Source organism: Mesoplodon mirus (genome assembly GCF_964341445.2).
Source record: "Mesoplodon mirus genome assembly, chromosome: 19".
Lineage (NCBI taxonomy): Eukaryota > Metazoa > Chordata > Mammalia > Artiodactyla > Ziphiidae > Mesoplodon > Mesoplodon mirus.
In genome coordinates, this window is record NC_138995.1 from 15,127,636 (window position 1) to 15,151,311 (window position 23,676).

Below are 23,676 nucleotides of genomic sequence, written 5' to 3' on the forward strand. Positions count from 1 at the left end.
TCCGAGCTCTGATACTTTCATGGAGTCCAAATAACAAAGGCTTCAAGGAGGCAGGAAATGTCCTGATGCCTTTTGCAGTCAGTGGCCACTGCTGGGAGAGAAGAAAATCTCCCCCACCTCGCTACTCCGTGGGGCTTCCCTGCCGAGCAGCACTGGACACTTGTCAGAAGGCAGACTCTTCGGCCCGCCCCAACTTACTGCCACAGACCCTGCATTTTAACAAGCTCCCAGTCTGAGGGGTTGCATGAATGGTGCGGAAGCCTTCCAGGGAACCCTCTTTCCTTCTGTTCTCAATCTGGATAACACTCTCTCACATTTTTTTAAAAAATAAATTTATTTATTTATTTATTTTTATTTTTGGCTATGTTTGGTCTTCATTGCTGCGCACAGGCTTTCTCTAGTTGCGGCGAGCAGGGGCTACTCTTTGTTGTGGTGTGCAGGCTTCTCATTGCGGTGGCTTCTTTTGTTGCGGAGCACGGGCTCTAGGCACGCAGGCTTCAGTAGTTGAGGCTCGCAGGCTCTAGAGCGCAGGCGTAGTAGTTGTGGTGCACAGGCTTAGCTGCTCCGTGGCATGTGGGATCTTCCCCCGCCAGGGATCAAACCCGTGTCCCCTGCATTGGGAGGCGGATTCTTAACCACTGCACCACCAGGGAAGCCCTATCAGATCTTTTAGGAAGAGCTGCCTCAGGATTTCCAGACGCTTACAGCACATTCTTTGGGCACATGAAACCAGACAGGATCTCACAGGATCACTAGTGTGAAAATGTATAGCGCCCTTTTAAAGTGGTCAGACACCTGGAACAAGGCAGTAACTGCAGAAGTGACAGTCTGTCCCCACCTGGCTTAGAATGTACAGGAATCTGTTAGCTTATTTTTAAGTACACACGTTCTCTCTCTTTTTTTTTTTGGAGTGAATGGAGCAAGCTCCTATTCCAACTCCCTGCTCCAAAAATCCAGTTGCTATATTGTCCTTGAATAGAGGATGTATCAGATATTAACTTGATATAAATAGATACTACACTTGATCTTAGCCAAAAGGCCGAGAAGCAATAAAAGTTCTCTTTTATGTAGCAGAAACTCGGCCTCATTTTACCGTCTGCATATTTAGTACTTGTAGAATTGATCAGCTTCCATATACCACTTGCCTTACTTTATGTAGATTGTCAGATTCACCCTGGACTAATGTTTGGGGAAAAAATGACAAATCTAAATCAGAAGGCTGCTCCAAAGAGACACGTTCTCTCAGCCCACCATACACACGCCTCCTCCTTTTAACCAGGCTGATTTATTTCCCTTCCAATGCTTTTCCTTTCTGGGCCGCCCCAAATGAGATGACACAGCACTGAGTTTACTGCCAGCCGACGTGGGAGAGAGGCACAAGTGGGCAGCTTCTGACCTGGCATCCGCTGCTCCTCAACGTGGTTGCCGCTGTCCCAGAAATAAGACTGGGTGATGGCAGTGACGACCGGGAACAGGGCGGGCATCTGCTGGGCACCCTCCTTACTTCTATTCAACAGGGCTATTATGTAGTAGGTGCCAACCCCATACTGCAGGCTCTCTGGAGTCAGCACCCGTGTATATTGCTCATCTGAGAACAAACAAGAGTACTTAGCTGCCTTTCAAAGGGGGTAAAAATAGCATTAGAACCTTCCTTCAGAAGGGTCTATTATTATCATTATTTTATTTTACAAATGGGGAAATGATAAGCCTAGAATCACAAATGGTTTTAAAGAAAATGACTGGTGATATAGTCTGGGGCTTTGGATGACTCCTGCTCCAGTAAAAAAAAAAAAATCATATGCTTTTCATAAATGAAGACTTAGGGCTAATGAATTAGAATGTATTATGAGTTTTAGAAAAACAAAATAATCACACATCAAAATGAGTAGCTAGGGCTTCCGTGGTGCAGTGGTTGAGAGTCCGCCTGCCGATGCAGGGGACACGGGTTCGTGCCCCAGTCCGGGAAGATCCCACATGCCGCGGAGCAGCTGGGCCCGTGAGCCATGGCCGCTGAGCCTGCGCGTCTGGAGCCTGTGCTCCGCAACGGGAGAGGCCGCAGCAGTGAGAGGCCCGTGTACCGCACAAAAAAAAAAAAAAAAAAAAAAACAGAGTAGCTAGAAGACCTAGGTAACAAAAGAAACCCAAGAGTGATGCAGGGGCAGGCACAGAGTGGTTCCAGGGAGAGAGACCTGGTCTGCGTGTCAGAGGCCTGGTTTCAGGCCCGGCTCTGTCAGGTAGCTGCTGAGGGCTGAGGCAAGTCACGCAATCGATGTAGTTTTCTCATCTCTCAAACACAAAATCTGGACCAAAGGACCTCTAAGATCCCTTCCAGCTCCAAATGACATGACTTTATTGCCAAGAGCAGTAGGTAGGACGGGGTGCACGTTCTGAATGAGGAAGGAGCCTGCCGGTGACGCAGACAGGATTCTGCCCAGCAGTGACAGTTGCTGTCTCAGTAGCTTTGCTAAACAGGAAGAATCACTTAAAAAGTGATTACAAGAGAGCTTGTAAAACTGGTGAAATCCGAGTAAGATCAGTGCATCGTGTCAGTTTCACTTCCTGGTTGTGACACCCTACTATAGTTATGCAAGATTAGGGGAGACCGGGTGGAAGTTTTGTGAGAGCTCTGTGTTTTGCTTTTTACAATTTCATGTGAATTTACAATAGCACGATTATCTCAAAATAAAAAGTTAAAAAAAAAAAGAAAAGCATGCATTTTAAAGTAAGTTTAGGACATCTTGTTGGTGTTTACCTTTCTGTGACACCTTCTCCTTTGGCAGGGAGAGGTCCAGGTGGAACTGTGTGTGGTGAGGCTGGTGCTGGAACCCCAGGTACAGCGTCACTGAAAGGGGGCTTTCAGGCTCCACGCACACTATGAGGGATTTCTCCAGGGAAGTGACATTCACTGTGATAGTAAAATAGTCTGCGCTCACGTTGAGGCTGGTGGGATGGGTGCCCGTGCTCACGTTTCTCCACAGCACGATCTAGAATAAGAGAGAATTCGTCAATCTTCAAGTTTAAGGTGGTCCATCCATTGATGCCTTTCAGTCTCCTTTTAGTGATAATGGAATGCAACTTGCTAGGTCTTCCTCTGTGAATGTTAGCAGTGCCAGGCGCTAAGGGAGAGAATATAGTTTCAGACCTAAAACGTTCTTCTAAGGGTAAGGTAGATCTCTTTGTAGAGTTCCTAAGTAACGACGTGAGTAACAAAACAATGGCACGCCCATAAATCTAAAAGGATTTCCTTCAAGTTGTTGCAGACTTCCATCCTATTCTCCAGGAATTCCTATGTCCTTCTATTTTATTCCCTAATAATCAAGTCATACATTGATATCTTCCATTAAATCATGGACTTGGAGCAATTTATGATTAGAGCTTAGTAACACACTTCCGATGCTTCCAACAAACTTCCTGTCATCAAAATCTCTGAAGGGATTGAAAGCTAGTCCTGTTACTTAGAGACAAGAACACTCTAGTTTCATCAATTGCCAAAATATTTATAAATAACACCCTAATAGGTAATAAGGTATCAGATATCATACAGTAAATGTTGGGATTTCCCCTTGCTAATACGTACACATATTTTTTTGGCCACGCTGTGAGGCATATGGGATCTTAGTTCTAAGACCAGGGATCGAGCTCGTGCCCCCTGCAGTGGAAGCATGGAGTCCTAATCATTGGACTGCCAGCAAATTCTCCACTAATATTTTAAATGAAATAATATTTCTCATTATAACATCATACAAGGAAGAATTGGTTAATGAAAGACGAAATATACAAAAAATTTAAAAATAAAAAATAAAAATTGTGATACCCAATGCAGCCAAAAATAAATAAATAAATAAATAAAAAATAAAAAAGAAAGATGAGTCATTTACTTATGACCCTCAGAATTATTATTTTTTATATCTTTATACCTGGGGATTCATTTTACTAGGAAGTAAGAATTCTGTTCTCCAGGATAAGGCAACAATCTTACTTCTATTTGTTAGGTAGTTGCTGAAAGAAATTAAATATACTGATGTAACCAGGTTGGTATATTGAGTTGATGATTATTCAGAGATTTCCAGCTTTGTATAAATAGCGAAGAATTGAGACCAAATCATAAGCCAGAAGCTTAGTTATACCTCGAAGTCTGTTAATACTCCCAACCTCTATAGTGGGTCATTTTTAAGAGGCCTTCATTCCTGCCAGTGCGAAACAGAACTAAACGCACACAACCTTCTCTCACTGGGTCTGGTCAGCTTACATTTTCGCCCAAATGCCTACAGCCATCAAATCCCATGTTCATTCTGATCAGAATCAATTTCACACTCACTTGGATGTTAACTCCTGGGTGTTTATTCAAGAGCTGCTCCAAAACTGACGCTGATGGAAAGCCTAACCTCACAGGTGCTGGGGAACCGAAGGTGTAAGAGCTCAGAGGCAAAGTTGATATGTTTTCCCTAATGAAAAAGAAGTTAAATGAAAATCAATTTCTGTGTGTTCTCTAAAGATCAAAAATCTAAAACAAAACTCTCCCCGTTCCTTCTTCCTGTTACCTGCTCAGCAACAGGGTAGCAGCGAAAGAGGTCAGAGTCACTGTGGGCTCAGAACACCAATTCTGCTGTAGAAATGCTTCCTGGATCCTCCTGAGGCTCAGCAAGGACATTTCCAGTGTATTTTCTACCTGCATTTAGAGGGAAATAGCAGCTGACTGTGTAACCTCAGGGTATTGTTAGTGAAATCATGGTTTGAGAGGGCAGAAAAGGGGACAAGGATCTTGACAGTGATGTAACGAAAGGTGACGTTCATTGCAAGGATCCATGGAAAGTACTTGCAGTCTGGCTAAAGACTCCTTATCCTTTGTATCAACTAAGCTGCCCCCAGGGAAATATTTCTTTGCCCCATGATAGAAGCTGCCCTAGACCTGCTTACGACGAATGTTTTCTTAAAAACAGCTTTTTTGCAATGCAATTCACACATACAGTTCACACGTTTAGAGTATATAATTCAGTGTTTTTTAGTATATTCACAGGGTTGTGTTACTATCACCATGATCTAATTTTAGAACATTTTCATCTTCCCTAAAGTAAACCCAGAAACCAGTAGCAGTCACTGTCCATTCTCTTGTCCCCAGTCCTAGGCAACTACTAACCTACATTCTGTGTCAATAGATTTGCCTCTTCTGGACATTTCATATAAACGGAATCATAATATATGCTCTTTTATGTTTGGCTTCTTTCACCTAGCATAGTGTTTTCAAGGTTCATCCATGTTGTAGCTTGTATAGCACTTCATTCTTTTTTTCTTGCCAAATAATATTCCATCAAAAGGACATACTACACTTTACTTATTCATTCATCTGATCATGGATACCTGCATTGTTTCTACTTTTTGGCTATCTGACTGTTTGAATAATGTTGCTATGAACATAAGTGTACAAGTTTTTGCGTGGACATATGTGGGTATATACCAAGGAGTGGAATGGCTAGGCCTCATGGTAATTCCATTTTTAACATTTTGCAAAACTGTCAAACTCTTTTCCAAAGTGGCTGTATCATCATTTTACAATCCAACAACGTACGAGTGTTCCAGTTTCTCTGTCTCCTTGCCAACACTTGTTATTGTCTGTCTTTTTGGATGTGAAGTGGGATCTCATGGTAGTTTGACTTGCACTTCCCTAGTGACTAGTGATGTTGAACATCTTTCCATGTGAATAGTAAATATAATTCATTTAGTGGAGTATTTATTATGTACCTACCACGTTACTGAATTCTTTTTACTGGATTTCAGCAACAGGTGGTCTTAGCTCACAGATGGGGTTGAGAGGAAGAGCCTGGAGCAGGCTTGACAGAGGGGTCTCCTCAGTGGTGCCTACTTTGCTGGGTTCTCTAGAGGTCTAGGGAGAGGCTGTATGATACCTGATCTGTCAAGAGGAAAATGTCTCCGAATGGAGTTGGCTACCAGCACATACTGTACCTACCTGCTCAGTGTCGTCCTTGGGTCTTTGCCGACTTGCTTCACTAGTTTTCGTTATGTTGTTGAGGGAGTGAAAGAGGCAGACAGTCACAGGCATTCTGGAGCCCAGGTTGCTGCTGTTCGGAAATGAGCTCTGCAGTAGCTGCTCATTCAGGTCAATAAGTGCATCGATGACGCCCACCTGGAATTTTAGAGAGCAAACACATCCCTGAACTGCTTACTGCTTGTTTTTTTTTTTTTTTTGGCCACGTGGCACATAGTATCTTAGTTCCCTGGCCAGGGATCAAACCCAAGCTCCCTGCATTGGAAGCGTGGAGTCTTAACCACTGGACTGCCAGGGAATTTCCTGCTTAAGCCTGCTTTAAATTTCTGTTCTTCTCATAAGCAGTTCTGTGTTCTTTACACACTTCAAATGCATCTTTTAAAACTTTTAATTTTATAGTGGGGTATAGTTGATTAACAATGTCCTGTTAGTTTCAGGTGTACAACAAAGTGACTCAGTTATACATATACATGTATCTATTCTTCATGCATTTTTTAAACACCTTTATTGGAGCATAATTGCTTTACAATGGTGTGTTAGTTTCTGCTTCATAATAAAGTGAATCAGTTATACATATACATATGTCACCATATCTCTTCCCTCTTGCATCTGCCTCCCTCCCACCCTCCCTATCCCACCCCTCTAGGTGGTCACAAAGCACGGAGCTGATCTCCCTGTGCTATGCAGCTGCTTGCCACTAGCTATCTATTTTACATTTGGTAGTGTATATATGTCCATGTCACTCTCTCACTTTGTCCCATCTTACCCTTCCCCCTCCCCATATCCTCAAGTCCATTCTCTAGTAGGTCTTATGCATTTTTATAAGCAGCAATATTACCACTTGGCAGGGAAGGAACATATATTGTTACACATTACTTATGGGGAGGATGCGGTTCAGGTTATTCTAAGGAACTGACAATGACCCTTTTTGAGTGATAAGCAGATCAAAAATCTAATTAACAGAACTAAGCTAAAAAAAAAAAAAGGAGTGCTAAGGAAAAGAGCAATGCTGACTGAAATACTGAGTGGACTATCCTTTTATATTTAGGGCCCCAAAATTATTCAAGATAGACTAAAAAGAAAGATCAAGGAGAAGTTCTACATGAAACAGAAAACACCAAGTCTCCTTTCTGTGGGTTGTTCGCAAGTAAAACAAATCGAAATAGAAGGTGAAGCCAGTTGACAGATATTTAGTGAATATCCACTGCAGTTACAACTATTTTTGTTTTGAAATGTTATTTTCAAAGTTACATGTGTTAAAAACCTCTGCAAAATAAAAGATACAAAAAACAAAGTTAAAAAGACACGGGCACAAAGTATTAGCAACATATATAACCAAAAGTTAACATCAATAATAAATAAAGCTGTCTTACAAATAAGAAAATGACCAAAAAACCCAAGGGGGAGAAATGAATGATGGATATATACAAGCAATTCAGAAGACAAACAAAAATGGTAAATAAATATATAAAATGATGTTTGACCTCTTTAATGATCAATAAAATGCTTTTCTTTTCTTGCTTTTGAAATTGGCAAAAGTGAGAGGGTGAGGAAGTGGTTGGTGGGAATGTAAAATAGTGCCTTTTAGGAAGGTAATTTTTCCATTGATTAAAAATTTAAGAGCCCATCAATTCTATTTCTACCTCTCTTTCCCACAGGAATATCTGTATAAGTACTCAAAGATGTAGGTACATGGATGCTCATGAATGATGTTTGCAAGAGTAAACACATGAAAAAAATTCAAAGGAACACTAAAGAAGAGTGAGCTCATGTCTGTGTACTACCATGAGAAGATATCTATGACACAGGATTAAGTAAAAAATATCAAGTAGCAGAAAAATTTGTGTAATTTAACCCGATTTTTGTTAACACAAAACAACAAACTTGTGTGTGTATAGAAAAAAGTCTGGAGGATTATGCATAGCAAATTAAGAATAAATTAATAACAGTGATTATACCTAGAGAATGGGATTGGCAAGAAGGACCAAGCTGGTGAGGGCTTCTGTTCTTACTTTATACGCTTTTGTTCTGATTTTTGAATAAGAAGCATGTATTATTTCTGTGATTAAAAAGTCCAAATAAATGAACCCAGATTGCACCTATATGCTGTAGCAAAATATCTGAAAATATAGGAAATGAAAAAATGGAAATTAAAATTCTCACTAATCCTGGGACTTCCCTGGTGGTGCAGTGGTTAAGAATCGGCCAGCCAGGACATATTTAAAGTGATGAAAGGGAAAAACCTACAACCAAGATTACTCTACCCAGCAAGGATCTCATTCAGATTCGATGGAGAAATTAAAACCTTTACAGATAAGCAAAAGTTAAGAGAATTCAGCACCACCAAACCAACTTTACAAGAAATGCTAACGGAACTTCTCTAGGCAGGAAACACAACAGAAGGAAAAGACCTACAAAAACAAACCCAAAACACTTAAGAAAATGGTCATAGGAACATATATATCAATAATTACCTTAAATGTAAATGGATTAAATGTTCCAACCAAAAGACACAGACTAGCTGAATGGATACAAAAACAAGACCTGTACATATGCTGTCTACAAGAGACCCACTTCAGACCTAGGGACACATACAGACTGAAAGTGAGGGGATGGAAAAAGATATTCCATGCAAATGGAAATCAAAAGAAAGCTGGAGTAGCAATTCTCATATCAGACAAAATAGACTTTAAAGTAAAGACTATTACAAGAGACAAAGAAGGACACTACAGAATGATCAAGGGATCAACCCAAGAAGAAGACATAAAAATTGTAAATACTTATGCACCCAACATAGGAGCACCTCAATACATAAGGCAAATGTTAACAGCCATAAAAGGGGAAATAGACAGTAACACATTCAGAGTAGGGGACTTTAACACCCCACTTTCATCAATGGACAGATCACCAAAATGAAAATAAATAAGGAAACACAAGCTTTAAATGACACATTAAACAAGATGGACTTAATTGATATTTATAGGACATTCCATCCAAAAACAACAGAATACACTTTCTTCTCAAGTGCTCATGGAACATTTTCCAGGATAGATCATATCTTGGGTCACAAATCAAGCTTGGTAAATTTTAAAAAATTGAAATTGTATCAAGTATCTTTTCCGACCTCAAAGCTATGAGACTAGATAACAGTTACAGGAAAAAAAATCTGTGAAAAATACAAACACATGGAGGCTAAACAATATGCTACTAAATATCCAAGAGATCACTGAAGAAGTCAAAGAGGAAATTAAAAAATACCTAGAAACAAATGACAATGAAAATACAATGACCCCAAACCTATGGGATTCAGTAAAAGCAGCCCTAAGAGGGAAGTTTATAGCATACAATCCTACCTCAAGAAACAAGAAAAATCTCAAGTAAACAACCTAACCTTACACCTAAAGGAATTAGAGAAAGAAGAACAAAAAACCCCGAAGTTAGTAGAAGGAAAGAAACCATAAAGACCAGATCAGAAATAAATGAAAAAGAAATGAAGGAAACAATAGCAAAGATCAATAAAACTAAAAGCTTGTTCTTTGAGAAGACAAAATTGATAAACCGTTAGCCAGACTCATCAAGAAAAAAAGGGAGAAGACTCAAATCAACAGAATTAGAAATGAAAACGGAGAAATAATAACTGACACTGCAGAAATACAAAAGATCATGAGAGATTACTACAAGCAACTATATGTCAATAAAATGGACAACCTGGAAGAAATGGAGAAATTCTTAGAAAAGTACAACCTTCCGAGACTGAACCAGGAAGAAATAGAAAATATAAACAGACCAATCACAAGCACTGAAATTGAAACTGTGATTAAAAAATCTTCCAACAAACAAAAGCCCAGGACCAGATGGCTTCACAGGTGAATTCTATCAAACATTTAGAGAAGAGCTAACACCTATCCTTCTCAAACTCTTCCAAAATACAGAGGGAGGAACACTCCCAAACTCATTCTATGAGGCCACCATCACCCTGATACCAAAACCAGATGAAGATGTCACAAAAAAAGAAAACTACAGGCCAATATCTCTGGTAAAAATAGATGCAAAAATCCTCAACAAAATACTAGCAAACAGAATCCAACAGCACATTAAAAGGATCATACACCATGATCAAGTGGGGTTTATCCTAGGAATGCAAGGATTCTTCAATATATGCAAATCAATCAATATACTATACCACATTAACAAATTGAAGGATAAATACCATACGATAATCTCAATAGATGCAGAAAAAGCTTTTGACAAAATTCAACACCCATTTATGATAAAAACTCTCCAGAAAGTAGGCACAGAGGGACCCTACCTCAACATAATAAAGTCCATATATGACAAACCCACAGCCAACATCATTCTCAATGGTGAAAGACTGAAACCATTTCCTCTATGATCAGGAACAAGACAAGGTTGCCCACTCTCACCACTATTATTCAACATAGTTTTGGAAGTTTTAGCCACGGCAATCAGAGAAGAAATAAAAGGAATCCAAATCAGAAAAGAAGAAGTAAAACTGTCACTGTTTGCAGATGATATGATACTATACATAGAGAATCCTAAAGATGCTACCAGAAAACTACTTGAGCTAATCAATGAATTTGGTAAAGTAGCAGGATACAAAACTAATGCACAGAAATCTCTTGCATTCCTATACACTAATGGTGAAATATCTGAAAGAGAAATTAAGGAAACACTCCCATTTACCACTGCAACAAAAAGAATCAAATACCTAGGAATAAACCTACCTAGGGAGACAAAAGACCTGTACGCAGAAAACTATAAGACACTGATGAAAGAAATGAAAGATGATACCAACAGATGGAGAGATATACCATGTTCTTGGATTGGAAGAATCAATATTGTGAAAATAACTATACTACGCAAAGCAATCTACAGATTTAATGCAATCCCTATCAAATTACCAATGGCACTTTTTACGGAACTAAAACAAAAAATCTTAAAATTTGTATGGAGACACAAAAGACCTTGAATAGCCAAAGCAGTCTTGAGGGAAAAAAACAGAGCTGGAGGAATCAGACTCCCTGACTTCAGACTATACTACAAAGGTACACTAATCAAGAAAATATGGTACTGGCACAAAAACAGAAACAAAGATCAATGGAACAAGATAGAAAGACCAGAGATAAACCCACACACCTATGGTCAACTAATCTATGACAAAGAAGGCAAGGATATACAATGGAGAAAAGACAGTTTCTTCAATAAATGGTGCTGGGAAAACTGGACAGCTACATGTAAAAGAATGAAATTAGAACACTATCTAACACCATACACAAAAATAAACTCAAAATGGATTCAAGACCTAAAGGTAAGATCGGACACTATAAAACTCTTAGAGGAAAACAGGAAGAACACTCTTTGACATAAATCACAGCAAGATCTTTTTTGATCCACCTCCTAGAGTAATGGAGATAAAAACAAAAATAAACAAATGGAACCTAAAGAAACTTCAATGCTTTTGTACAGCAAAGGAAACCATAAACAAGATGAAAAGAACCCTCAGAACGGGAGAAAAGATTTGCAAATGAATCAATGGACAAAGGATTAATCTCCAAAATATATAAACAGCTCATGCGGCTCAATATTAAAAAAACAAACAACCCAGTCCAAAAATGGGCAGAAGACCTAAACAGATATTTCTCCAAAGAAGACACACAGATGGCCGAGAAACATATGAAAAGCTGCTCAACATCACTAATTATTAGAGAAATGCAAATCAAAACTACAATGAGGTGTCACCTCACACCAGTTAGAATGGGCATCATCAGAAAATCTACAAACAACAAATGCTGGAGAGGGTGTGGAGAAAAAGGAACCCTCTTGCACTATTGGTGGGAATGTAAACTGATACAGCCACTATAGAGAACAGTATGGAGGTTCCTTAAAAAACTAAAAATAGAATTACCATATGATCCAGCAATCCCACTACTAGGCATATACCCAGAGAAAACCATAATTCGAAAAGACACATGCACCCCAATGTTCATTGCAGCACTATTTACAATAGCCAGGTCATGGAAGCAACCTAAATGCCCATCGACAGATAAATGGATAAGGAAGATGTGGTACATACATACAATGGAATATTACTCAGCCATAAAAAGGAATGAAATTGGGTCATTTGTAGAGACGTGGATGGATCTAGAGACTGTCATACAGAGTGAACTAAGTCAGAAAGAGAAAAACAAACATCGTATATTAATGCATATATGTGGAACCTAGAAAAATGGTACAGATGAACCGATTTGTAGGGCAGAAATTGAGACACAGATGTAGAGAACAAACGTATGGACATCAAGCGGGGAAAGCCACGGGGTGGTGGTGGTGGTGGTGTGATGAATTGGGCGATTGGGATTGACATGTATACACTGATGTGTATAAAATTGATGACTAATAAGGATCTGCTGTATAAAATAAATAAATAAAATTAAATTTAAAAAAAAGAAGACATTAAGTCCTGAAATGGGTATGAAACCCATTGTGGAATATTTTCATGGACTTGTTTAGTTTTTGCTTTTAATTGGGATATAGGCTTGTCTGTTAGGGGAGGAACACTTCTCCCTTCTTCCCTTCCAGGTCCTTTGGCTGGTCTAATAATTTTTAAGGTGACATAAGGCAGATTAACAAGAGAAAAACAAATTTAATTACGTATGTATGGGAGTCCCAAAGAGGGGAGACTCAAAGACAGGCTATTGAGGTTTAGCTGCCATCCTGAGCTAAGGAGAAGGGGGTAGGGGTCTGGGACATCAAAGGGAAGGAAGACATTTCACAGAAGATGAGAAGAGGAAAGGTCTGGTAAACAAATGTTTGCCACACCATGCAGAGATGTGTTTCTAATGTAAGAAAAGTTATCTTTGGTAATAGCTCTCTTCCTGGTACAGGCTCCCTACCTAATTTCTTTTCAGCAATTAAGAGGGAGGTAAAAAGCTCTTCTTGAGTTTGTTGGGCCTTCATTATCTTCGGCTTGAACTAATCCTCATGCCACAGTGGCAAATGCTGGGGCAGCCTGCCCTGAACCCCATCATCTGTCAGGCATTCTTAGGTTCCGCTCAGAGGCAAAGGGTGAACCCGGCTCCTTCCCAGCATCATTTTCTTGAAACATCACCGTATTAGAAGAGTAAAAGTGTTTTTTCAGGGTCACAAGGGTACCCAAGTTGTGACTTCAATTTTCCATATTTACCTGATCAGATGTGTTCTGAAATGATGCTTGTGGATGAGTGGTGAAGACACCTGGAATGTGAGTCCTCTTTGGGGCTTGAAGTTATTTCTTCCAGAGCTTTTCCAGCATGTGTTACAGATCCAGGCCTGGTGAGCTCTGGTGGCACAGGGAGAGGATGGCTGGTAGGTACAGGCATGACTGATATTCCCTGCTGTGTGACTCCAGGTGGTATTGAAGGAAATGGGCTGATGGAATGGCGTGGGGTCTTGGACTAAAAGATTAAGATATGCAAAGGAAAAGGCTGAATATGATTTTACCAAATGATGAATAATTAAGGCAGTATTTCTAAAATTGTTCTAGAACCCACATGCCCTGTGAGGTAGTAATATGCATTTCTCTCAAAAAGATCCTGTGCACCAACAGTTTTGAGAAAGTGGCATACCATAGCACCCTCTTTAAAATTCACAATTTATATTATTGTGCTTACTGTCAACCATTCACTAAATTATAATTAAACATCTACTATGTGAAGCAATGTTCTGGGGAACTCAGGATACAGCAATGAACAAGATAAGCCAAGTTCTTGTCCTCATGGAGCCTCCATTTTTGTGGTGGTGACAGATACACAAATTATATTGTGTACTGAATAGAGTAAAGTAAAAAACAAAAAAACAAAGGTAAGCAGATGAAGAGAAAGGGTGCTCAGCTATCAGGAGAGGGCATTTTTGCTGACAGTTGGATATAGGGAGAGAGAAAGCTCTGCCAATACATTGGAGATGGACATTTGAGGGGTGCAAAGGCCCTGAGGCCACAGCCTGCTGGCTTTGTTTGAGGAACAAGGAGGGTAGATGAGCAAAAGGGGGAATTGGGGGAGACCAGGAAGATCCTGGAGTGGGGTGGGAGGAAGGGACGGGGGTGGAGAGAGCATGTCACGTCAGGCAATCAAGAAGAGTATGATGTTACTCTGCATGAGATGGGAAGATACTTGGGGGCTTTGAGGAGCAGCTGCATGATCTGATTGTGCTGTGAAGGACCCCTCAGACTGCTGGGTTGAGAAGGGACAGGAAGGGGCTAGCCCTGGAAGCAGAGAGATCAGGAGGAGGCACATGCACAGCGTAGATGGGAGATGACGGTCGCTCAGGGACGGTGCGCAGTGGTTAGGCTTCGGCACATGAGAGGCTCTGAGAAGTCCTAAGGTCAAAAACCTTTGTTTTCCTTCCTTCTAGCAACATTTTAAGAATGTTGGTTGTTATCTTACAGAATATCACTTGGGAAATGCTGCTTTAAGGGGTATTTATTTCACCCCTGATCTCTTTTTTTTTTTTTTTGGGGTACACAGGCCTCTCACTGTTGTGGCCTCTCCCGTTGCGGAGCACAGGCTCCGGACGCGCAGGCTCAGCGGCCATGGCTCACGGACCCAGCCGCCCCACGGCATGTGGGATCTTCCCGGACCGGGGCATGAACCCGTGTCCCCTGCATCGGCAGGCGGACTCTCAACCACTGCGCCACCAGGGAAGCCCCACCCCTGTTCTCTTTTATGTTGCTAGAAAACTTACATTTTGCAGTTAATGTTGGATCAAATAAATGTGCATCTATATTTAGACATCCACTGAAAGGTTTCTATGCAGGACACAGAGGCAAGAAGGCTGAGGAATTTCTTGAATGTGAAATTTTTTTTTTTTGGGCCATGCTGAGTGGCTTTGCGGGATTTTAATTCCCTGACCAGGGATTGAACCCGTGCCCCCTACAGTGGAAGCATGGAGCCCTAACCACTGGTCTGCCAGGGAATTCCCTTGAAGGTGAAATTTATAGATTATGCAGAGCTCCTACCCTTATTTTTCTTTCACTCAGATTTCTTTCTTTTTCCCTGTTTAAAAAAATTATTAAATTTTATTGCATTGCATATATTTTGGTAAGATGCCACAAGTCCTTTTTTGGGATGAAGCAGGGAATAAACCAACAACCAACCAACAAATGCTAATTATACCAACATGAAAGCCAAACAGAGGCTTTAAAATTTTCTTTAATAAAGCATCCACCAAACCTGATTCTTTCCTGCACTTAAGTACTTTCCTTTCCTTCTTCAAAAATTATATCCAGAGCCCTCTACGAGACAGAGTAGAGTTCTGCCAGGACCTACCAAGAACGACAAAAAGAATAATATTCCAAGACGTGCACTGTGAAGGTCAGTACTTACAAGACTAGCACGAGCAGGTTGGTGGCACGTGGTTGAAAGATGAGTGGCTCCTATAGGAAAAAGAAAGTCAATGAAGCTCAAGGAAAAGTTTTAGGATAGAAATATTTCTATTTTACTTGAGGATTATTCACGGCTAAAAACAACACAAATTGTTTTATATAGGAAACCAAAGTGATCATTTCCCACTGTTGATACATCTGTAGACAAGCCAGAAGACTAACAGGATGGAGGATTGAAAACAGAAACTGGATTCTAAAAGTAAAAAATCTGGGGTCCAGAGCTGGTTTGCCTTTCACTGTAACTATGAAGCCCTGAGCAAATGACTTAACCTCTTAGTTTTCTCATCTTGAGAACTTGTGTAATAATATCCAATGATGTGAAAATTAAAGCAATGTATGTAGAGCTGAGTAAAACCTCACCTCAGATTAGGGTCATTAGGTTGACAGCTTGCTGAGAACAGGAAACTAACCCAGAACTTCAACTGTCGATCTGAGAAGGGGTTATGACCACTAAATAAGCCAACAGGCTGCTGAATTTAGGGTGATACAATTTCTTAGTCTTAGACAAATGTGTTTTGACAGATCTTGCCTTAAAAGATAAGGAAAAAAACAAAGAATAAAATGGAGCCTATGAATAGCACTTTAGAACCTGGGAATTGACTCCAAAGGACACAGAGGAAAGTGTAGCTCTGAAAATCATCAACAGCAAAATCCAGAAGAATATTTCAGAAAGCTGTTTAACATTCTTAATTGAAACAAAGTCCTTTTTTTTTTTTTGGCTGTACCGCAATACAGAGAATCTTAAAGATAAACCAACTGAAGCTAATACGCATAAGAATGAGATAGATTAAAAGAGAAATAAATGATATTAGAGGATTTCAAGAAAACGAAAAATGCTACAGAAAAATTAAGGTCCATGTTGGAGATAATACAAAACAGAACTAAGGTGGAAAAGTCAAATCAGTGGTACGCAGGATAAATGTCAGGAGTTCTTTCAGAATGTAACAGAAAGAGTGATAAGTAGGAAACCATCGTTTCACTTAAAAGAATGACAGGAAAGATATGGAGGACAGAAGCCAATAGGAGAGCACATAGATAACTGGCATTTCTCAGAGACAAAACCAGAGCCAATGAAATAGAAGGGATAAATGGGTAGAATAGAAATAAAACTTTCATAAGCCAAGAAAGATGTATATATGCCACATCACATTCTAGGCAAAATCAGTGAAAAGTAACCTAGATGCATGCTAAAAAAAAGTTTCTGTAGCACAAGGATTAAAAAATTCTCCAAGCAATCTGATATGGAAAAAAAGGCTACCAGAAAAAAAAGGGGGGGGGGGTAGCTAGCCTTAATCTTTTCCACTATAGCATTAAGTGCCAAAAGACAATGATGTCTACAGAGTTTTGAGGGGGAAGACCGTGAGGAAAGAATTGCATCACTTTCATTGTAGAGTGTTGGTTATTCTCTACTATGTTCTCCCTTCCTTCCATGAGAACATGGCAGCCCAGCTAAGGACTACATTTCCCAGCCCTCCTTGCTTGCAGTGGTGTGGACATGTGATCAGGTCCTGGCCAATGGGATATGAGAAGTAATAGATGCAATTTCCAGGCTGTGCCCTTAAAAAAAAAAAAAAAAGATCAGCCCCCACCCCACCCCTCTCTCCTTCTCACTTGCTGGAATGTGAACATAGAGTGCAGGGTGGTAAAACAGCTTGTATAGACCTGAGATGGATGCTACAAGTTGATGAGGTCAGAACAAGGAAGAGCTTGGGTCCTATAAACCACTGATCTATCCTGTCAGTCTTAGACCTCTTACTCAGACTGTTATGTAAAAGAGAAATGAACTTCTATTTTGTTTAAGCTACCATTTTGGCCTTTGTTACAGCAACTAATCCTACCTTTTAACTGTACACCCTGCTAACATATGCCTCACTGGTGTTAAAGTAACCAGATCAGGCCCAAGATGGAGTCACTCATGCTAAGTCCCACATCAGCAAACGGCTCTTCCAGGAAAGGAAGGCCAAAGTCAACCCGTCAGTGCCTGCCTGCCCAGTACAAGTTACATAACCCAGCTCCATCACTTCCCTTTGTTCTTTTTAAGTAACCTTGCTTTAACCACTTAGTAAATGCCCAGTATAACCTCCTTGCTCCTGCTCATCTCTGTCTATAAAAATCTCTCCCCTTGTACAGCTCTTAAAAGATCCTTTCTGTCTGCTAGAATGGATGTTGCCCAACTCATGAGTCACTGAATAAAAGCTTACTAGATCAGGGCTTCCCTGGTGGCACAGTGGTTGAGAGTCCGCCTGCCGGTGCAGGGGACACGGGTTCGTGCCCCGGTCCAGGAGGATCCCACATGCTGCGGAGCGGCTGGGCCCGTGAGCCATGGCCGCTGAGCCTGCGCGTCCGGAGCCTGTGCTTCGCAACGGGAGAGGCCACAACGGTGAGAGGCCCGTGTATCGCAAAAAAAAAAAAAAAACCTTACTAGATCAGTTAATTGTCTGGGGAAAGTTTTCCTTTAACATTAAGAAAGGACAAGAGGGCTTCCCTGGTGGCGCAGTGGTTGAGAATCCGCCTGCCGATGCAGGGGACACGGGTTCGTGCCCCAGTCCGGGAAGATCCCACATGCCGTGGAGCGGCTGGGCCCGTGAGCCATGGCCGCTGAGCCTGCGCGTCCAGAGCCTGTGCTCCGCAACGGGAGAGGCCACAACAGTGAGAGGCCCGCGTACCGCAATTTTGATTATTCACAAGCTCCCAAAATATTTCCACGAATAGATCTTTCTTGAAAAAACAATTGGAATAGAGATGAAACAAAATTAAGAACTCGGAAGTGGGAAGTTATGGTACAAAGTGGTTGGTGATAAATACAAAACCAGTTAAAACAGAAATAAATTCTAAATTATTGTTGGAAACTGGCTTTGATAAAAGCATGAAAAAAGTATTCTTAAAAGAAGTTATATAGTATAAAAATAATTATTTATTATAACAATATCCTGAATAAAACCCACAGAATATACTAACAAGATGTAGCAAGTGAGGGTGGGGAGGTGAAAAAACCAACCTGTGCTATAATTCTATAACCAGATGAGGGGATTTCAAGAGAGACTGTTTCATTCCTGAGCCCGACAACTAGAAAAACATAGGTATAAGAATGTGTTTAAAAAAAAAAAAAAAAGTCTTGAAGGTAACTAATTAACACAAGACTACTGAAGAACAAAATTTCAACAAAAGACAAAAGCAAGGAAGCATTAGAACCAGAAAGCACAGAACAGGGCAAGGAATGATGTTATTAAAATAAAGTTGAATATGATAAACTCTACTATTAAAATATTCTCAGAGTGAGTGAAATAATTAGATGCATTTACATGAAATTTAGTAGGCACACACCTAAAGCAAAGTGACACAAAATTTTTTAAAGGACCACACATACATAAATATAAGGTGACCTCCTTTCTCAATGAGATTTTTTAAGTTATTTTTGAGCAAATTTGACTATATAAACCTGAAGGATGTATGTGAAACAAATGTCTACTTATTTAATTCAGTAATTTAGTTTTACAAAGGCATAATTAAAATCACGTTATACAAAGTAGTATCTTAATTTAGAAGCTTTGCTCTTCTGAAACTCAATTTCATGACATAGCTTTATTCAAACTTTTCAAATGCATCTTCAACATCACTGCTTTCATTATAACCAGAAGAAATTTCTGAATTATTTAGGTTTTCCAAAATATCTCATCTTTACTTCCATCTAATTCTATCACTATCTTTTTTCCCAACTCACAAGTACTCACTTACAAAGCATTCAGAAAAGCTGATTTTTACATTTGTTCTTTAGATATATATTCTCTCTAGATGAGAGAATGTCTCTGCAGCAATAACACTTTCTAAATTGCTTTTTTAAAGGATACTTAAGGGGCTTGTTGACAAGGACACCCAACCCTTGAAGTTGTGAGCTGCCACCCCTAAGAGTATCACTAGATCCACTTTATTTTTATTATTTTATTTTTTAAAGTGTTTTTTAAAAATTTTATTTATTTTTGGCTGTGTTGGGTTTTCGTTGCTGCGTGCAGGCTTTTCTCTAGTTGCGGCGAGCCGGGGCTACTCTTCGTTGTGGTGCGCGGGCTTCATTGCAGTGGCTTCTCCTGTTGAGGAGCACGGGCTCTAGGCGTGCAGGCTTCAGTAGTTGTGGCCCGCAGGCTCAGTAGTTGTGGCACGTGGGGTCAGTAGCTGTGGATCACGGGCTCTAGAGCACAGGCTCAGTAGTTGTGGTGTGCGGGCTTAGCTGCTCCGCAGCATGTGGGATCTTCTTGGACCAGGGCTCGAACCCATGTCCCCTGCACTGGCAGGTGGATTCTTAACCACTGCGCCACCAGGGAAACCCTAAATCCACTTTAAATTTGTCTCTTTTTTCACCCATTCTGTCAGGTGATCTCTATAATTAGCTAACACTGATATTGATTGAAGTCATTTCATACTCATGCAGTTTCCCCAAATAGTATTTGTTTTTCAAAATTAAAAAAAAAAGGGGAGAATACCACGATATGAAAGACTTTGCAAGGGCTTTAACACGACTCTTTTTTGATGGAAACTTTTGTGGGAAAAAAACTTGTCTTAGGGCTTCCCTGGTGGCGCAGTGGTTAAGAGTCCGCCTGCCAATGCAGGGGACACGGGTTCGAGCCCTGGTCCAGGAAGATGCCACATGCTGAGGAGCAACTAAGCCCGTGTGCCACAACTACTGAGCCTGTGCTCTAGAGCCTGCAAGCCACAACTACTGAAGCCCGCGTGCCTAGAGCCCATGCTGTGCAATGAGAAGCCACCGCAATGAGAAGCCCGCGCACCGCAATGAAGAGTAGCCCCCACTCGTCACAACTAGAGAAAGCCCGCGCACAGCCACGATGACCCAATGAAGCCAAAAATAAAAACAAATAAATAAATTTTTTAAAAATGAAAGCAAACACTGCAATATTAGATCAGACAAAATAGAATGTAAAGAATATTTACTGAGTACCCGTGATGATGACACATTTCGGCATTAATTAAGTCTTGTGCATCCTTTAAGGGTGGAATTGATTTCACTACACATTACCTGAGGTCATTTTGTTTCTCGGTATTGTGACTTCTCTTTTGGTCCTCTTGGGTTTCCTATGTGAATGAGAATTATTCCCATTTCTTTCATAACTGGCATCTTGGTCTGAAAAGGCATCTATTTGGAGGCCAATGCAAAAGTTAACTTATAGGATAAAACGTTAGGTGGAAGTCTATCAAATAATCACTACACGCACATATGTGATAATTAAAACACATATGTTAAAGAAAACAAATTAAAGATAACTATCCAGTTGTTTTTTTAAAAAGAACAACAATGTAGGAATTCTGAAGTAGGTCTTTTGCTCTGGAGCACAGTCACAACATCTCAAAATTAGGTCTACCAATTGGGTCAACAGTGAGAAGACAGAATTAAGTTTACTTTAGGAAATTACATTCGAAGCATAAGATTCTCCTTTGTATTCAATAATTCTTATTGGTAGAGATTAAAGAGTTCAGAAGGTGGGCAACAGCATTCTTTTTTTTTTTTTTTTTTTTTTGCGGTATGCGGGCCTCTCACTGCTGTGGCCTCCCCCGCTGCGGAGCACAGGCTCCGGACGCGCAGGCCCAGCGGCCATGGCCCACGGGCCCAGCCGCTCCGCGGCACATGGGATCCTCCCAGACCGGGGCACGAACCCGTATCCCCTGCATCGGCAGGCGGACTCTCAACCACTGCGCCACCAGGGAAACAGCATTCTTGAATGTGCCTCCCTGTGTATATTTGCTGTTTCTTATCACGCTGCTGAACGTGGCTGGAGAAATCATACAACCCCGTTGACTACATCTCAGCTTAAATTCAGGATCATGAACCACGAGGGGCCGGCCTTCACCTGCCTGGTAATCAAAGTATTTCCCTAGTCTATTCTCACTTCCACTCTCCTGGGTGGCCCTTTCCCACTTCCTCCTCATTCTCTCCCCTCAATCTTGCCATGTCTTTATTGTAAAATCTAAGTTGTTTATCCTGTAAAGCTTCCCAATTCTGGATTTTGATGACTGCATTCCCATGGTGCCATCTCACATGTTCTCAGTTCTGACTTTTTATAAACTGGTTGGCTCTAGAGGCTTAATCAGATTCAAGTTCTACTTTCTATAAGAATACTTAGGAGGTAGTGTCAAGTACTTCCATCAGGAGTCACATAATGTCTGTCTGTGTGACAACTAATAACTATCTCTATTAGTCTAGCAGCCATTGGTGATTATTCCCTAGATCCATTTTTTCATTAGGGATTGTGGGAACTTGTGTTTCTTATTTTATTACAAACTATTGAATTTATAAAAATCAAAACATCACGCATATACTACTTAAACAAGAGCTATAACACACTAACAACAAAAGCAAAGTCAAAGCTAAATTATTCAGAAGTAGCAAGTATGTAATTTGAGCTAACGATATGCTGATGCTTCTCCTAAAGCACAGAGTGTTTCAAAGGATGTGCAACACTGTGACCTTAGCCAGAATGGCAGATAGGTCTAAAAATATTTTTCAGGGCTTCCCTGGTGGCGCAGTGGTTGAGAGTCCGCCTGCCGATGCAGGGGGCACGGGTTCGTGCCCTGGTCCGGGAAGATCCCACATGCCGCAGAGTGGCTGGGCCTGTAAGCCATGGCCGCTGGGCCTGCACATCCAGAGCCTGTGCTCCACAACGGGAGAGGCCACAACAGTGAGTGGCCCGCATACCGGAAAAAAAAAAAAATATATATATATATATTTTTTTTTTTTTTCAGATGTCCCTAGGATAGATCATTTATCAATGGCTGTCATATCAACCTATGATCGTTAGTTTGAAGTAATGAGTTTATAATATTACTTTACTTTACCAATGGCATGGAAGTATTTCAAAGTTTTCACAACCAGTACGGCTGTCTTGGCACTTACAAGAGGAATATTAACCCTATTACAACACCACTTTTAACACAAACTGTTACTTTTTATTCCAACTTGTTTACTGTTCCAATTTCTTAATGCTCTTACATGTGAGCTTTAAGTGTTTTTTGTTTGTTTTCCCGATACGCGGGCCTCTCACTGTTGTGGCCTCTCACTGTTGTGGCCTCTCCCGTTGCGGAGCACAGGCTCTGGACGTGCAGGCTCAGCGGCCATGGCTCACGGGCCCAGCCGCTCCGCGGCAAGTGGGATCCTCCCGGACTGGGGCACGAACCTGCGTCCCCTGCATCGGCAGGCGGACTCTCAACCACTGCGCCACCAGGGAAGCCCCAGACTTCTTTTTTTTTTTTTTTTTTTTTTTTTTGCGGTACGCGGGCCTCTCACTGTTGTGGCTTCTCCCGTTGCGGACCACAGGCTCCGGACGCGCAGGCTCAGCGGCCATGGCTCACTGGCCCAGCCGCTCCGCGGCATGTGGGATCCTCCCGGACCGGGGCACGAACCCGCGTCCCCTGCATCGGCAGGCGGACTCTCAACCACTGCGCCACCAGGGAAGCCCCAGACTTCTTTTTTGAACGTTAAGTATTTGAACATTTACAAATACTTCTCCTACCGGCATGGTATTTTAGAAGAGGCATTTCTTAAATTCATAATAAGATGTATAAACACTCTGACAATAATGGTTAATACCAATATTGGATCTCCAAAAGTGTTTTCACCTTTGACGTGAATGTGAAGCTATCTAGAAGCAGAAGGTAACTTTGAACAAAAAATTGAAACTGCACAATAACAACAGTAATAATTGCTATAGTATGCCACGAATTGTTCTAATACCTTATTTGTATTGTCTTACTTAATCCTCATAACAATCCTTGGAAGGACACTGGGCTGCAGGGAGGTTAAGCTGCTTGCCCAGGGTCGCAGAAACAAGATGGGACCCCAGGAAGCCCGACTCCACAGCTCCAGCTCTTTACCGCAGTGACCTACTTCCTCTCATTATCAGAACATAGACTCAGAATTTACACAACTGGCTTGGGTAAACTGAACAGAATTCTTTTTGTCCAAGATTTTCTTCTGCACAAACATTCTATGTTCTACAGCAGAAATCTCTTGCCAGTACATGAAAAATAATATCGGGAAATGCATATTCACTCCAAAACCAAGAGTAACTGAGGAAGTCTAAAAGCTCAACTCTTGGAGAGTGAAAAACGGATGGATAATCAACACTATTTAGACTACATTAGGGGTTGTTTTTCCAATCCTGGAGATGGGTCTGGCGAAAGAAACTCCTGTGATGATGAGAAAAGCGCACAGTTGTAAGATGGCTGCCAGTTC

At 40.9% G+C, this 23,676-nt stretch overlaps 1 protein-coding gene and 1 long non-coding RNA gene across 2 annotated transcripts in view; both read right to left on the minus strand.

Moving 5' to 3' along the window:
- PKD1L3 (polycystin 1 like 3, transient receptor potential channel interacting) overlaps positions 1-23,676 on the minus strand; it is a 67,145-nt gene that overhangs the window by 40,939 nt on the left and 2,530 nt on the right. Inside the window, 8 exon segments of the mRNA XM_082606635.1 lie at positions 199-209; positions 1,277-1,588; positions 2,753-2,984; positions 4,319-4,445; positions 4,542-4,665; positions 5,962-6,142; positions 13,213-13,455; positions 15,382-15,431. Of these exon segments, the coding sequence (XP_082462761.1) occupies positions 199-209; positions 1,277-1,588; positions 2,753-2,984; positions 4,319-4,445; positions 4,542-4,665; positions 5,962-6,142; positions 13,213-13,455; positions 15,382-15,431 (1,280 nt within the window).
- Positions 16,761-18,221, minus strand: LOC309794382. Its single transcript, XR_014292037.1, has 3 exons — positions 18,107-18,221; positions 17,226-17,920; positions 16,761-17,154 (listed from the first exon to the last, which is right to left on the minus strand). It is a non-coding gene; the product is annotated as an uncharacterized lncRNA (long non-coding RNA).